Here is a 16755-nt window from a genome sequence, read left to right as displayed (position 1 = left end):
CCCCACATTATCAACACGAAGAAAATTTTCATGACAAAAGCCATTTTGTAGACAGCGATGGACAGTATATTAGCTCCTTAAATGTTTTCCTTGGACAATTGTTTTGAGAAATGAGAAAACATGCTACATGAGTTTGTGTTTATAATGTTAAGGGAGTTAGAAAAGAGAGGATCCATTTCACAATTCTCCCCTCATCCCTCGCAGGCAATTTTGGGTGACCCGTAGTTGGGGCCAGAGTTTCTCAGAACATTCTCCAGCTAAAGAGACTCAACTCCCACAGGCAGGCGGGTCGCTGGTTTGGAATCTGGCTTTGCGGCAGCCTTCGAGGGCTGCATACTAAGGCTCTGCTTTGCCAGAGAGAGGAAAGGTGACAGACCGGTAGGGGCTAAATGTCCTGCCAAAGCAGCAATCCAATGAATGTCAGATGGACGGACGGACGGATGGATGGATGGATGGGGGAATGTATTTGAAACAACATCCAGATTCCCTGGAAAACATTAATGACCCACTGGTACTTCACGTAGCAGTTATCCTCGGAAAGTGCTAGTGATTTGGCTGGCTCATATTGTGCCTCTAGGTGAAGTTGCAAGAAAGGGGCCCCCTTCAGACAAATGTCACCTGTACCAGGCCCCTAGGTTGGCTCTATTTTGGCCCCACTTGTCCCCTCAGTCACATGGGGTGACTGGGCCCTTGCTTTGCAACAAAGGAGCCTGGGCTGGTCCCCCAACACGGGAGAAAGAGTGTGGGGAAGACTCTAGCCTTGTCCAGAGCTGGCCACGGGCCAACCTGAACGTTCCTTTGGATTGCACTAACTCTTACCACTTACTCACATCCCCTTTTCTCCCCCCCCCCGCCCCCCAGTTGGAACATGCTTTCAACTCTTGAACTATTTTTCATTAATTACCATCCTCTAATTCTCCACAAAGTCTTCTCATTGTGTGAGATAATGAGAAACAGATATTTAAACAGTCAATAACGCCAAGTGTATTTGCAAGGTTGAGCAGGCTTCCATCTGTAACAGTTCTAAGCTCCCTGGAGGAAAGGGGGCAATGCAAAGGCAAAGAATTTGAATTGTGACAAACAATACACTGTAAGAAGCCATGCATAGGAGGAGACCAAGGGGGAACAAGGACACAGTGGGTACTGCTCCTTCCATCCCTATTGTGCAACTAGGGTTACTAATTAATAACCACTGGGAAACGTGGCCAGAACAGCAGCTAGAGTGAGCGGTCATTTCCTGAGTGCTGGGTGTGGGGCTTCGGGCCTCCCATGAATCACCTTGTTTATTCCTCGTGACCCTCAGATGGGAAACCTGAGGATCTGAGAGGACAAGCGATTTTCTCCTGGTTTGATCTGGAGGAAAATTGAGTAAGAGGGCAGAGGAGCACAAAGTAAAATGCTCAGAGGGAGCAGAGTCCTCGGAGGAAGTTCACAGCGCTGATAAGTAGCAGGGTCAGGACCAGAAGCACATGCACCGAATCTGCGACCAGTGCGGGAACCCAGGGCTCAGATAACCTCTCTCTCTGGCCCACTGCCTATTTCTGTCCATTCTAGAACAAAGCCGCCCTTATTACCTCGTGCTTATGCCCACTCCGGTGCTACAAGGGCAGAGTTGAGGACCTGTGACACAGAGTCTCCTAAAACCCAACACATTGACTGTCTCTCCTTCTACAGAAGAATTATGCAGAGTCCCGTCCTAACCAAGCTGGGAAGGGACAGAAGTAGTCCTCTCCCTCTCTGCCCCAGACTTCTGCCCCAGACTTCTGCCCAAACCTGTCTGAGGACTGTCTCAGTCAAGTTCCCGCTGAGTCATGGTAAAGAGAAAGCATCTCCCACAGCTAAGCTCATCAAATGTCCTCAGGACCTGGAGGAGTCCCCCAGGTCTCCAAAAGAAATGTTTTGAAGGACACCAACAGTGAGGCATCTCTCTCAGAAGAAAGAAAAAAGGCTCAGGGCAAATAAGAACTGTTTAGGCCTGGCCTGTCTGCAGAGTCCTTTCTGCACAGGTTGAAAATGAGGTGCTAGGGAAGGAGTATTTCAGATAAAAGGCTTGTTTAGTTTGTGAGATTAAACACACAACAACAAAAAAATGGGTTGCCTCCTCTAGAAGAGTTTACAGAAGATAGTAGAAGAATGTGGTCACGCCTACTGATCTGTTTGGAAGAAGAATGTTAAAATACAAAATCTCCCTGAGAAATGGCTCTTCGATTTGCCTACGAGCAGTGTTTGGGGGGGGGGCGGTCCTCGGGAGGCTTCCACGAGGCTAGCAGACGCTGCACTGAGCTCCCCTATCTCTCCAAAATGCCCTAAATTCAGATTGGTGGCTGCCAGTTTCGGACCCTTCTCTTCGGTGGCACTCACTTCTTGGAGAGAGGGAAAGTCGGTAAAAAAAACCTGTTCTTCTCCCCTTAGAGAAAGTGATGCTGGCAGCTGTTTAGATGAAGGCACGCTTGCGGGGAGGGGCGCGTCAGCCCCCTTTGTGACAGGAGAGGCAGTCTGCGCGAGCAAACCTCACAAAGAATGCCTCGGTGTCCCCTTAGGCAAGCAATGGCAGCCAAGCAGTGACGAGGTTTACACACATCTCATCTCCATGCTCCCTTGCTCAGCAACACCTAGCCTTAATCTGGCAGCTGGAGACGTCAGGGGCGGGGGGGTTGGGGATGAGGAGAAAGAATTGCACACCACAGCTGCCTATCGGGAACCCTGGCAGGCTTCAGGAATACTTCTCTGCCTTTCGTACCGCACCCCCTCTTGGAAGTGCTTCTAGGAGAGAAGAGCGGGGAAGCCAAGGAGAGAGGGAATCTGAGGCCAACCCCAGGTCCTGCGCCCTGGGGTGAGGGACACTACGTTGGTAGGCGACGCCTCTGGGGGGTGGCCCGTGGGGGAATGAGGATGGGGGGAAAAGAGGAGAGATGGGCAGAGATGGACCAGTTGGCACCAAAGAAACAGAACTTAAACCCCGAGGCAAACCCCAGCCAGCTCTGTCGCTACCCCAGGACGGGTCTCTCTCATGACTGAGATGTTCACTTTCTCCTGGTTTTACCTGGAGGAAAATGGAGCAGGACTGTGGAGAGTGAAACCCAGAGATGGGCCCTACAGCTCTCAGAACTGGTCTGACACATAAAACCCAGGCTCACAGCCATTAGTAAGAGATACTGATGTTCCTTTTAGCATCCATCAGTGGTAGACACAGCGGTTCTGAATCCTCTACTGTAACAACCACCCCTCCTGAGTGCACCCGTGCCTGGGATTTCCATGGGTCTCTAACGGGGAAGGTACCAGACCCAGTCTCTCTGCTCCTGCGTTGTTCAAAGTCCCCAGCCTCTAACGTGAACAAAACCTCTTGCTTCTACTGTGAGCTGCTAAAAATAACCACCTGGTCAACAACTACAGAGCTCTGATCATGGGCTTTCCATATTTTTACTGGCTTCTTTATTATTCTTTTGTCTTTTACTGAAAAAAGAAAGTATTGGTTAAGAGGAAATAATCCATCATCTTAATTATACCACTTTTTGGTTCTTTCTTTTTTTTCTTTTCCTTTATACAATTTTTCATTTGTTAAAACTCAAATTCTAGAAAAAGATACATGACGGCACTATGGTTATAGCCGCTGCTTAAAAAAAAAAAAAAGAAAGGAAGAAAAAAATGCACACCCAGGCTACATTGTTTAAAATGTGACTCATAACAACAACAACAAAAGTCTTCTTACAAATCACATGACAACGCAGTTTATTCATTCTCTCTCCTCCTTGTTCCTTCTCTACACATTCTCTTTTTCTCTATGGCTTGTTTCTCCTCATTACGGACTCACACCCTGGTTTTCAATCAAAGTATACACACTAAGCAGAACACACAGGTGACTGGAATAAAAAGAAAATGTTTCATGGCAAGAAATGAGTAAGAGGCAGAGAATGAAAGACACTTTCAAATATAAAAGATCAAGAATACCTCATAAGACCCAGCCCAGAGGCCACTTTTATTGCATTTCCTTAAAGATTTACCTAGTACACATCGGTCTCTCCTAAAGAATGAGATTGTTTCTGTCTCATGCTTAATTTATAATGGAAAAGAAAAACAACCGGGATTCCAAAAAAAAAGCCATACTAACAATGTAACCGCCTATTGTTATTAGCGTTACACCATCAACTTTCCACATCCTGCCTGCCCAAACCTGATTTCTCTTTGTTTGCCTTTCTGAGTGAAAAGGCTGATTTAATCCCAGGACACCCACGCCCCCACTGGGGCTGCCACTGACCTGGAGAGGTACGCTATGCCGGTCACTCACTAGGTTAGACAGAGCAAATGGCCATCCCCTTTCCTCTCCCCAGTAGAAGGCTCTCCTTGAGTCAAAACCCAGATTTGCATGCTGAGGTCAAAGGGGCCTCGGCCCAAAAGAAGACCGGCCCTGAGTTCACCTTGCTACGGCCTCCGAGTTCCGCGTACAACTTGCCAACGTGATAGAAGTTGTCCACTTTCAATTCCAATCCTGCCCTTGACTCTACGTTCCTTGGCCAAGTCTCTGCCCCTCAAGACTTGGTTTCCTTCTTCCAAAACGCTTGCTCTCTCCAGAGACAACAGTCAGGGGCCAATCCATGCCTCCCATGCGCTGCTTTTGCTTAACCCCCGAATCAGCCCATCAGGAGCGTGCCGGAGATGCTTACCTTCAAGTCACTAAGCCCTGTGTTTATTTTGGCTAAGTGAGCACTGCAGCTCTGATGATATTTTATTTATATATTTTGTACAAGGGAACATGACCGGACTGTGAAGCCTCACGGTAAACAGAGCCTCAAGAACAGCACATGCACCCTGCATCGTTGAATCTCTTAAGAAGCAAAGCACTTAGCCCCTGTACCTGTCAGTCATGGACTCAGACATGCGGGCTCACACACAACACTGCGTGCCCGTTGTCAGTCTTTAGGCAGCCTTCCTGGGAGCTTGGAGTCTTAACGAGCAGGTTTGACTTGCCCCACAGAAACATTACCTTGGGTCCTGGAATTCCAAGAACTTGAATTCAACTGTGATCCAAGTGAGTCAGTTCGGATCTCAGCTTCCCTCCCCACACTTGGACCCGCATTAACATAAATCTCACACACCGAAGAGCATCAACACAGGCCCAGGTACACACTCCATACTTTCACATGTGCCGTGGGGAGCGGGGATGGCGTTCGGGAGGCACAGACGGGGGAGAAAGAAAGAAATTGTATTCTGTGTCGGTCTGTCATTCTCTTTCCTGCCACTTTCTTCCTCCCGCCGCCCCCCCGCCCCCGTCTTAGAGGATGATGAGTGGAAAATTGGGCCAGATGATTTGGAGTCAAAAGCGCATCTAGGTGGCAAACCGGGAATTCATCTCTTTCTAGCCAGGAGCTGGACAGATTAATGAGAGCGAAGATAACGAGTCTAGACTTCGGATATAAAAATGACTTCCCTTATCTCTGGAATGCTGTCACCCCTGGGGTGAAGGCCAGCTGGTACAAAGAGGGCACAACAAGCCTCGCTGCTGTTCGCTGTTCGTATGAAAACCCTCAGGGGTCAGGGGAGGGGGAGTGTCGGTGTGTGCTCTGCCACCCAGGCCAACAGAACGGAAGCCCTTCGAGGGGCTTCTAGACACTCAGCATTGGACAACTGGGTAGAAACTTCATCCGTGTCAAGTCACTGGAGCTCAAGGAGGGCAGGAGGCGAACCCCGCCGCCCCCCGCAGCACAGACCGTCACCACCACCCTCGCTCCGACCACGAGGCAGCATCCCAGATTCGTCTCTCTCTGCTCTGCTCTGTTAGGGAGCAAATGTCCTGTTCTGGTTTTCAGTCCTGTATTTAAATGCTCTAAGTCCAGGAGACAAACATGCCTCCTCGTCCCCTTCACCGGACACCAGCTCCAGAATTCTGCAACTCTTTCTCCTCAGGACCATCACTCCTTGTGTCTTTTCCCTAACTTTCTACGCTCGCAAAACCGCCTGCCACTGCATCTCACTGGGGGCTCATTGCGACCCCTGTCTTGGTGCCCTGCAGCTGGAAAGAAACCATCTTCAGGCGAAAATAAATCATTGCCACCTCGTTTCACTTTTAATTTACTACTGATTTTTGTTGTTCAGTCTCCCCCACAGCCTCTCCTTTCTCACCACTCATGCATTTTTAGCCTCATTGTTCCCCGTTGGACAATGCAAGCCTGAAAGGTTTATCTGTAACCTATTTGTCTCTATTATAGGTTTCTAAACTTTAATTAAACAAGAGACAGTGAAGATCTCAATTCTCTTTCTGGGAATCTACAGGTGTTGTTGGTGCCATCTAGTGGCGGGAAGGTGTGGTGTCTGTTTTCTCTCGAGAGATCTGTCAAGTTTGGAGGTTCCTTCCCCACACCAAATTCACATCACATGGGTGGAAGAAAAAGACATGCAAAAAAAAAATTTTTTTTTTACCTTTAAAATTCTCACCTGCAAAAGCCGAGATGGGTTCTGGGGAAAAGAGAAGAAAAAATATTGAGTTAGATAAGGGGAAGAAATAATGGGGCAGGTGTAAGGTATGATGAAGATGACTTTTTGTAATACCCCATGGAAAATGTCCCCATGTCCACCTCATGCTCTAGACTGTCTAACACATCATCATCACAGGATGGGAGGGGGGTGAGAGAGTCCCAAAGTTGCTTTGGAACAAAAAGTTCTTTATAGAGCAATGGGTCTCTAAAGCATTGTAATCAGTCATTTACCACTGATTACTTTCTCAGAGCCTGGAGTACGTTTAGATGCCTGGGGCCTAAAGGGACTGGGGTGGTCCCAGGTGCTTCTGACATCATCAGGCACACACACATCCAGGACCCATGTGCCAAGAAAAGCTCTCGGTGAGTGATTACAGTCCCTCTGCCTAGTAAAAGCAGGTCCCGTTCCTTCTCAGGATTCCCTCTTGCTTTTGGAAATGTCCATGTCTCCCATGGGAGACGGTCAGGATGCCCTTGGGGGTGACCTGGGTAAAATGTGTGCATCTTCTGTGGGCTGGCTGCTCAGCACTTCTGTCCAAAGGGACACCCATGCTGTCCTTCCTGTGCTGGTCACCTGGCATGCAATGCTGAATCTTACAGCTCTGGGATCTTGGGCATTGAAGCTGTTAGCTTCGGAGCAAACTCTAAAATCTTACCTCACCTGCCATAGTTTGCCCTGCAGTTCATTCATGTAAAGGAACAACCTGGGTAGTTGTGTTATCAGTCTGATATAACATAAGTACTATTTTTGCTCACCAGTGAAGGCTTCCATTAAAAACATCAAAGCTTTGCAGCATGTAATTCTGACTGGCAGCTGTGCTCATCTTCTAGCATTTTCTTTGCTAAAAGCTGGAGTCTGATGATGGGGTCTTGCCACCCTGAGTTTCCATATACTTAGTGCATGTCTATTTCTGAATGGGAACAGGAGATAGAAGACTTCACCTCATTTCACACCCCTCCCATCCTGAATGCAGCCTAAGCTAAACTACATTCATTCCTCACCTCCTGCATAGACCATTGCTGTTCTACCCACTGGGTACAACTGGGTTTGAAAATGGCGTGCTGCCTCCTCTTGTATATCCCAGCCCCCGGTGTCTTGTTTGGAAGAGCCACAAAGAGACAGGTGTTCACGTACCCATACAGTTCTCCAGGGGGACATCAGTGCTTATCCGAATGTCGTCAATGGCAATTTCTCCTGAATGTCCTTTTCCTATGACTCCCTCAAACACAATCTAGAAGCCAGAAGAACAAGGGCCATGTTAACCGAGCTCCCTGGTTCAAACAGTGCAAAGATTTCCAATTTTCTGTTAACTGCAGCTTAAAGTGTGTGTGTGTGTGTGTGTGTGTGTGTGTGTGTGTGTGACTGTACCTGGTACACATCTGTTGACCACAGGGCTATGGTACTTGAAATCTTAATTTAAAAAGAGTTGGTTCAAATCAAATGCATATCTGAAGGGATTAAAAATACATATAACAAGGTGATGGACAGTGTTGTCCAGTAACTGGAACATACTGATTAAAAGGACCGGAATCAGGACATGTTTAAAGGAGGGTTGAAATGTCCCTAGCCATTTTTGAAGTTCCTTTCTCGTAAATCTTTCAAACGCCCAATCCAGGTATTTGGTAACTCAGAGGACATGACAGGTGGGGTAAGCTGAGAAATACAGTACGCTGGGTTTGGATTGCCTCTGGCATAGCATTGTCTTATGGCTCCATTATTACAACTAGGAGGGAAAGGATTTTTTCCTTCACAGTAGTTGACGGAACACCTACTATGTGCCAGGCACAAGGACGGTTACAAAATCTCGTAAGTCCAATCTCTGCCCAGAGATCCTCACCATCTGACGGGTGAGACGAAAATGCAAACAGGTCCTTACAATACAGTGCATTAAGGTTTATCAATGGGAACGCAGGCCAGGGTGGGGCAGAACTCAGGACACCTTACAAGCTCCGGAGCAACGGCCGGCTGCATGCAGAAGCCCCTCTGCTCTGTGGTCTTCAATCATTCCTCGCGCTCACCCTCCCTAGGTTCTCTCTGCAAACGAGCACATGTCCTCTGGCAAACTGAGCGAGCAGTTGGCTGCCTCACCAGCCGTCTGTTGCTGCTTCTCGTCTGGGGAGGAGCAGGTTAATGCCTTGGCTGGTTCTCAGTCACCTCTTCCACAGTGTGTCTACTCCTACCCAAGCCTCAGCCACAGCTGTGCATACCCATCTGTGCCTCAGTCTTTCGCTCTGTGGGGCAGAGATAATAAACCTCAACTCCTGGAGAGGTGGGGAGAGGAACCATTCATTTAGGAGTCTTTCTGGTTTGCTGGCCACTGAGTGCAAACAGCCACCCTCCCCTTCCCTCGCCCACGTGCCCCGGGACAGGTCTGGCAGGATTCTCCCCTCTTCTTGGAGTGCAAGGGGGCTCGGTAGCCTTCTTCCCCCGTGTGTGGAGGCTGGTTTGGGTTTATTTCCCTGGCTTCTGTGTCCCTTTGTCAGCCTACCTGATAGCAATCTAAACTAAAATGGAGAGAAGAAACATTTGTTGGGAAGATTTCAGCAATATAAAGGCAATAGGAGGAACAAAGAACCAAGTCTGGGTGTAGAGATAGGCACATTTTGAATAACAAATAAGAGTGTCATTTAGTTGCCATGGCAATGTGAGGAACACAATGAAAACAGCGGCGCTTAACCACGTTCCCTAATGATGAATGGGCACGGCCCTTTGCAATATTGAAATATGGATCACAAAGATCCCCGGGATCTCTGCACCCACCTCCCGTCACCACCCTACCTGATACTCCATGTCATAGCTGGGCAAGATGATCCGCCCGTGTTTCCACTCATTGCCCTGGTCCTCGCGGATGACCCAGAGGAGCTTGCTCTCCTGGCTGGCCTCTCGCACCACCTGCAGCGCCACCCCGCGGCCGCCTGTGGCTTGGTACTGGAACTCCATGCACACAGGGCTTCGGGGCAGGTGCACGGGAGGGCTGATGAGCCGGGCATACTGGCCCTCTCTCCGCCCATCACTCTGCAGCCGCAAGAAATTCCTGTCATCTGTGGGAAAGAAACCCAGAGGTTCCCATTACACTGGGGAAAGAGACCAGTTTGCGGCTGTGGCCCCCCCTCCCCACCCCGAGAAAGCTGGAACCAGAGTTTGGGGGTCTTGTTTATTCATGTCCTTGTTCTCCAGGCCCTGTGTTTTCTTCTCAAGCTTAAGAGCTGGGCTCCAAAGCTGCTCCCTTTTGAAGCCTTTTCGGGAGTCTTGAGGTCAGGTTGGTCTTTCCTGCCTATTTCTCCGTATCACTTTCTCGGTGTCTTTGTGTACAGACGGTACTTGGTGCAGTTGGCCTTACGTCTTGGCTGGTGGTGTCTGTGCCTGTCTTCCCCCCCAGAACCGAAGATGCCAGACCCATGTCTTATTCACCATTGGCTTACCCAAAGGGCCAATGCATCCTAATGAGCTAAATTCTAAGGGGGCGAGGTGGCTGCTAGACTGGAAGATGATTCTAGCCAGTGGCTTATGCTTCAAGCCTTTGTCATCTTGGCTGGGCACTGGCCAAATGGAAGACATTTAAAACCGTCTGTCTCCACCCATGCTCCTAGGTGGTACCTGGACTCTAGCTACTGTCAGAAGCCAGCATCGACCTCAAGCGGAAGAAGGGATGGTGGCTGTGGAGGGGTGGGGGTGAGCCAGGGGGGCCGGACACCCTACTCCCTTCCCTGTCCAGCCCGGGGAGGCTAGAATTGGCCTTTTTCAGAAAGCCAGGCAAACAGCTCCACCGAGAACAGGCACAGTCATCATCACTAATGAAGGCTACGTGTTTAATAGAGAATATACACTGGATGGGAAATTAAGGTTTCACCCATCCAAATGTTTGGAGGATGGGCCTTTTGGCTGATTAGTTTGCAAATACATCAGACACCGTGCAGAAGATGGAGGTCTTGTTGCCATTTGCAGACCCCATGCCCTGCAGACGCGGGTATGGGCGCCTGCGCCTGCAAACCCAACATACACAGGAGCATTCTGGCCACTTGTACAGAAAACAGGGTGGCATTTGAGAAGACAATCTCACCGCCTCCTTTTGGCCCCGAAACATCCTATGCCGAACACTTCCGCAAGGTGGCGGGGGATGTTCACACCACACAGCCAGCACATCAGACCCTTGCGGATCATGTTAATCTGAGACACACGCACCCAGCTTTCTTATTCACCAGGGACCGTGAACATCTTGGGCTTGTCAGGGGAGAACAGGGAAGAACTCAGAGCCCTGAATCAACAGGTTACCATTGCTACCCCTGCTGACATCGTTGTTCTAGCAATGAGCGTGTCACTGGCCCCAAAACAGCACCTTCCTTCTTTCCCACAGCCATCTCTCTCCCTCCTTCCTGGCCGCACCCCCCCCAAGCCCCTCCAGTTAGATTCTCTAGGATTACTGCTCCAGAAGCTACCCTCCCCTGAAGTCAAATCAGACCAGTTCAGGATGCATAGTTGGGATTCCAGTTTGTCTCCTTAACCATCCAGAACCACATGTCTAATACCCCCACAACAGGAGACCCCTTCAGGCCAGAGGCAGCACAGATAACCGGGCAGCTGTCCACAGCACACATTTCAAAGGTGGTGATCTGCCAAGGGAGGAGACACGGGTGCTGCAACCAGACACTCCAAGGTCTTCCAAACCTACGCTTCTCCTATCAGATCCCGTTACTACCACTATTAATGATAATAATTATAAGTCATATTTGCAGAATGCTTTGCAGGTTTCCAAAGCACATTCACATGCATTGTTTCGTCTAATCCTTCCTAAATGCTTGTGAGAGCTCTATCTTCTGAATCTTACTTGTACAGGACGAAGACATGGAGGTCAGAAAGGTTCAAAGGACTTGTCCAAAGTAGAGAGGGTGGTAAGGAGTACAGCTGGACCTGACGTCAGGTTTTCCACCTCTGCAGTGGGTTCTTCGCTTCAGCTGTGCCCCAGGTACCTGCCCCACATCCGGGCAATCGTCACACTCTATTCAAGGTAAACTGGGCTTCCCCCCCACCCCGCCACACCCCCGCCCCTGCTCCCGCTTCTCCTTCCTGCCACCCCTCCCTCCCCTACCACTCTACCTCTCCCACCTCTTTCGCTAGTTCTTCTCCTACCCATTCTGGCACATTCCAGCTAATGCCTCTTTTGTCTCCACAACTCGAACATTTTACTGACTGTACCACTGATCTTGTTTTTAGAAAGACTCGAGGCCATTTCTCATGCATTTCAGCAGGTAACCACCCACTGCCTCGCGCTGTAATTTAACTGGTTCGCGTGTGTCTTTCCCCTTGCTACAGTGAGATGACAGAGTCCCAGGCTTACACATATAAGGGTTAATACTCTGCTGCTTCTCCCTGCCCCTCAACGGTGATATATAGATGCTGCTACTCAAGAAAACTTTGTTCCAACAGATGAATGAATGACAAACACACAGATAAAGGAACGATAGGAGGCTCTATATTCTCACGAGACACAATAACAGAGGAAGAATCAGCTAGCCTTTGCTAATCCCACGGATTCAGATAATCTCTTCACAATTCCCTCCCACTCTCCTGAGCCAACGCCCCTTTCAAAGGAGAGGAGAGCTGATGATAACAGGGTGACCTGGGGACACACCGTGGAGCCACCAGTGAGACCCTCCCCGCCCCCACCCCTCCGATGCTCCCGTGCTCCAATAATTTCCAAGCCCTGACTGCTTCCACCTCAGATAGAAAGGAAACCAGATTTCAGAGATTTATTATTCAGCCTTCTTCCTTCACAGTTTCACAAATAAGACCCACTTGCTGCTTGAAAATTGCTTGGCAGAAATACTGTCACTTGTGTGAATTTACATTCTTAAGCGGCAGGGGATTCATAGCATAATGGTTAGAATTTAGTAAGTGAAATGTGTGTGGAGGTGGATTTTATCTGGGTCTGTTCTGTTTACCCATCCTGGTACTAAAACTTCAGGCACCATCAGGCCAAAGGTCTCCCAGGCTACTGTGCCCCGGACCCCAGCTAGCCCCCTCCTCCCCTCCTTCCCCCTCCTCTGCTCTCTCTCTCACAGTAAGACGATAATCACACCGCATGATTTAAAGGACCACTGGAAGACTGGGGAGTTAATGCTGGTGGTGTGCTAAGCACGAGCAGCTGAAGGATCATAATTCAGTGCTGACATCTAAGCTAATCCACTAGTTTGCAGAATCTCAAGACAAGCAGGCCTCTGGATTTCACTTAGCTAAATCATTTGTGCCCCACTTGTCTGTTAAGTGCTATGAGCTCGAGGGAAGAGAGATGATATGTAAATTTAAGGAATTAGCAGTAGACATCAGTCAGAGGGACGCTGAGCCGCAAAACGTCCCTGCCTGTCGCTGAGGGGGCCTGATTAGAAGCAGGACGTCATGAAGGGATGGCTAAGACCAGGCAGGGCCCAGGGAGGGGACAGGACAGGCAGGGGCAAGGGAACTGGTGTTCACTGAGCATCTACTGTGTGCCAGAAGTCGTGCAGGAAGCGCCGTCTGCCTTTTCTTATATAATCTTCCCTGTGAAATCTAGGTCTGTGAAGCAAGTACCATTTTCTCCATTTTTACCAGAGAGGAAGCAGAGGCTCGGAGAACTGAAGCCATGTGTCCGAGACAGCTGCTAGCCGAAAGCACCGCACAAAGGAGCAGAATCGCCGGAGCGTGGCCGCTCATCTGGGCTGGAGCCCTCATCTAACACTCACCCATCATTTAAAGCCTCAGTCTCCCCGCCTGTAAAATGGGTCTAATAAGAACATTACTGGAGAGGGCTGTGAGGAGAAGGAAATGGAACAGGCCATGGGAAATGCTTTGCACGCTAACAGGGAAATAGTAACACTCAGTAGTAACAGGGACATAGTAACACTCAGTAGTAACAGGGACATAGTAACACTCAGTAGTAACAGGGACATAGTAACACTCAATAGTAACAGGGACATAGTAAGCACTCAATAAAAGCTCTGATCTTTATCACTACTACTATTATCACTACACATACTGACCCCTATGTCTTGCCTTTTTTTTAGAAAGAAAAAGGGCCAAAAGAGCACCAATAACCTGGGAAGACCAGTCCTAGACTCACAAGGAAGTATGATTTGGCCGGAGGGCAGTGAAGGTGCTCCAACCCCAGCAATCAGCTGGCCCTTACTTGTGCATAATGCACTGCTTACCACATGTCTTTCCTGTCACTGTATAGGAGATGAAATAAAATACTACATGATTCTGGAATGAGAGTGGGACCTCAAGAGACAGCTTAGATCAGGTCAGCCCGGCTGCCCAGAGGAACCACGCTGAAAACATCCCCAGAACAGCTGTCTACCCTCTGCTTTAAATTCTCCAGAGCAGGAGTTTCCATAGGCCACATCGGCAATGTGTTTTCTGGGTCACAACCCTAACTGTCAGGAACTTCTTAAATTCAGTTTTAAGTTTTCCTGCTGTCACTGAGACACATGTCCTCCTTCTATCCCTGATGGAGCACCGCCAATTTCTGTCCTCCGACTTGGAAACCTTTTCACTCGTGAAGAATTCAGACCCTGAGTCTTCGCTTTCTCGGGAAACTCAGCCCTTGCCTCTTCAAATGTCCACTTTGGGGGGCCTTAGTCATGGGGGTAGGTCTACACTAATGCTCCTCTAAGCTAAGTGCTTCAGTTCTTTGAAGTCATGGCACCCATATATGTGCTGTGAGTGAAGTCTGTTTGCGTAGGACGCTCTAATTTATGGCCTACCACTGCCAAACACAGAGGAAAGTTGTAAGCACGCAGTGGGCTGGCATGACGCGGGGGGCGGAGGGCTTTAGCTATTGACTTGGACCTCAAGGAAAAGCCCTTTGGATTATTAAGAGGTCCCCAGACATGACGACTGACCAGCTCAAAACCAGCTCTGCCTGACTATCTTCTTGTTCTTGTAGCCCAGGGCAGTGATGCCGGCCATGGAGAGCTTCCAACAAAAAGACAATAGAAAGGAAATACATTCAGTTGCTGAAAGAGAAGGAAGAAATAATGTCCCAGAGATACAATCCCTCTCCTCCTGGACCTGACATATTTGGGAGGCATTTTGCGACTAGGTCCTTGACTCAAAACATCTGTTGTTGCCCATGACACAGGGAAAATAATCACATGGGAACCAACCACAGAAGTTCAAAAGGGCAGGGAGGACATGCAGAGGACAGGGTCATTCAGGCATTTTAACCTGCCACTGTCTCTAGAAAGGATCTCCTGATACTTCACCTGGCGATTTATGGCTGCATCTGGCTTCAGCTGCAGGAGTGCTGTGTGAGCACGTGACTGTGGCTGGCCCAAAAGCAATGGAATTGGTTGTGTCCACACCTTACCAAACCCTGAAGTACATCACAGTCTGATCGTCCTGGCTACCGCAAAGCCAAACGCACCATCTGTCCGACACACACATCTCCTGGCTCGCATCTTGCCCTCCTACTAGAATAACCATCTGAAAGAATATTTAGTGCTGCAGGAGATGTAATCTCTTTGTATAGGTCATGCTTAAACCATGAGTCAGCCCCTCAGCTGGCCTCCCAAGGTCAGTCTATCTCTGCTAAGGTCCTCAAATTAACAACCGGTTAAGGGAAACATTGACTTTGGATGAACTCAGCAGGATGTTCTCAAGGTTTACAATTGACCATTTTGTGGACATTTGAGGTCTCAGGTCTGGTCTTCCTAGAGCTGGCTCTTTTTTTTTTTTAATTTATTTTTAATTTTTTTATTTTTGTATGTCAGCTTCCGTGAAGGTTTTACAATTGAGGCAGTCTTGTCATCGTTCTGCCCTTTCATTATCAATCTGCACACTGCTGGGGAACTCAGCCAATCATGACTTTCAGAAAAAAAGGAAACGAAACAGATGAACATAGAGGAAGGAAGGAAAAATAAAATAAGAGGAAAACAGAGAGGGAGGCAAACCATAAGAGACTCTTAAGTACAGGGAACAAACTGAGGGGAGGTGGGGGAGAATGGGGCCACTGGGTGACAGGCATTAAGGAGGGCGCTTGAGGTAAAGAGCACTGGGTGTTATATACAACTGATGAATCACTGACTTCCACCTCGGAAACTAATAATACACTATATGTTAATTAAATTGAATTTAAATAAAAAAATTTAAAAAAAGGAATAATAGCTTCTCTTCACTGCTGTCTTTTCTATAAAGTCAGAGATGGTTTTTTCCTTCCTATTTTCCTTAAAGAAGAGCCTCTATGCTTTCCTTTCCCAGTTGAAGGTATTCTTTGAATATTGGCTTTCTTTTAGCCAAGTTGCTCCTGGTCTTTAATTGTCCCCCATAGTCTGAGCCCGAGAAGCTCTCGTCTGGCTATGAGCAGTGACTGTGTCCCGCCACATCATCCTCTTTCCAACGGCAACTCAAGCTAATGCCAATGCAGAGTCTGGATCCTTTGATGCCCTGGTCCCACCTACAGGGGAGGCCTTTTGAGTTCTGAGGGAGTTGCTTTTTCATTCACAGGGTCACTACTAGCTCCCGGTCAAATACCAAACCCATCATGAGCAAGTCCACTCATCAGTTCTTTTCTGTAATTTATTTGCAACCACCTACCTCCCCCCACCCACAACCCCCACCACACACACTCAATCTCTCGCAACTGTGCCCCAGTGAATCACAGTTCTGGTTCTCTACTCCCATGGAGTTTATAAATGGCCCAATCTGCATCAAAACAGCCCCATGATATGTTAATAACTCTACCACTGACATGTGATGGAATAGCTACCACTAACAGTATTCAAATATTTCAGAACACTGTATTCTTAGTCTGTCTTGAGCTTGTTTTTGAATCCAGAGTAAACATATAAGTGCTAGGCAGCCAAAGCTCTGTCTTTTCATAATGGTGTACTGTTACAAGTAGGCATTGCCTGTTTTCTTTGTTTTATTTTTTGTTATTTACTTATTTAATTTTAAGTAGGCTCCATGCCCAACGTGGGGCCTGAACCCACAACTCCGAGACCAAGAGTCGCGTGCTCTACCAGCTGAGCCAGGCAGCACCCTGCCTGTTTCCTTTATATCACTTCCATGATTTGGAGTGACTGAAATGAAGTACTACTGTCACCATAGTTCATGAGGCCAACAAACGTACAAAAGAACACACGTGTAGGGAGCCCACACACTTGAGGATTCTGCAGCTGACCTGCCAAGGTCCGCTCTTTCGCTAGTCTTCTTGTCTCATTCCTGATAACAATAATAATAATAATAACCATAACTATTATTATTATTATTACCACTATTATTATCATTATTGGTATTACTTAGTATTTACTT

At 48.2% G+C, this 16755-nt stretch overlaps 1 protein-coding gene across 5 annotated transcripts in view; it reads right to left on the bottom strand.

Annotated features, from left to right (window-relative positions):
• The window catches only part of NRP2 (neuropilin 2), a 111040-nt gene that overhangs the window by 21084 nt on the left and 73201 nt on the right, over positions 1–16755 (bottom strand). For 3 of the 5 annotated variants that reach the window (XM_021702748.1, XM_044913704.1, XM_021702749.2), the window contains exons 13-15: positions 9250–9512; positions 7606–7702; positions 6430–6450 (exon numbers count right to left, since the gene is read on the bottom strand). In XM_021702748.1, the coding sequence (XP_021558423.1) occupies positions 6430–6450; positions 7606–7702; positions 9250–9512 (381 nt within the window). Of the gene's footprint in view, positions 1–6414; positions 6451–7605; positions 7703–9249; positions 9513–16755 lie in introns of all 5 variants that reach the window. The other 2 variants (XM_021702747.1, XM_044913705.1) reach the window with 1 other exon arrangement.

Source organism: Neomonachus schauinslandi, chromosome 3 (assembly GCF_002201575.2).
Source record: "Neomonachus schauinslandi chromosome 3, ASM220157v2, whole genome shotgun sequence".
NCBI classification, from domain to species: Eukaryota; Metazoa; Chordata; class Mammalia; order Carnivora; family Phocidae; genus Neomonachus; species Neomonachus schauinslandi.
Note: the sequence above shows the minus strand (reverse complement) of the source record. Positions and strands in the feature narration are given on the sequence as shown.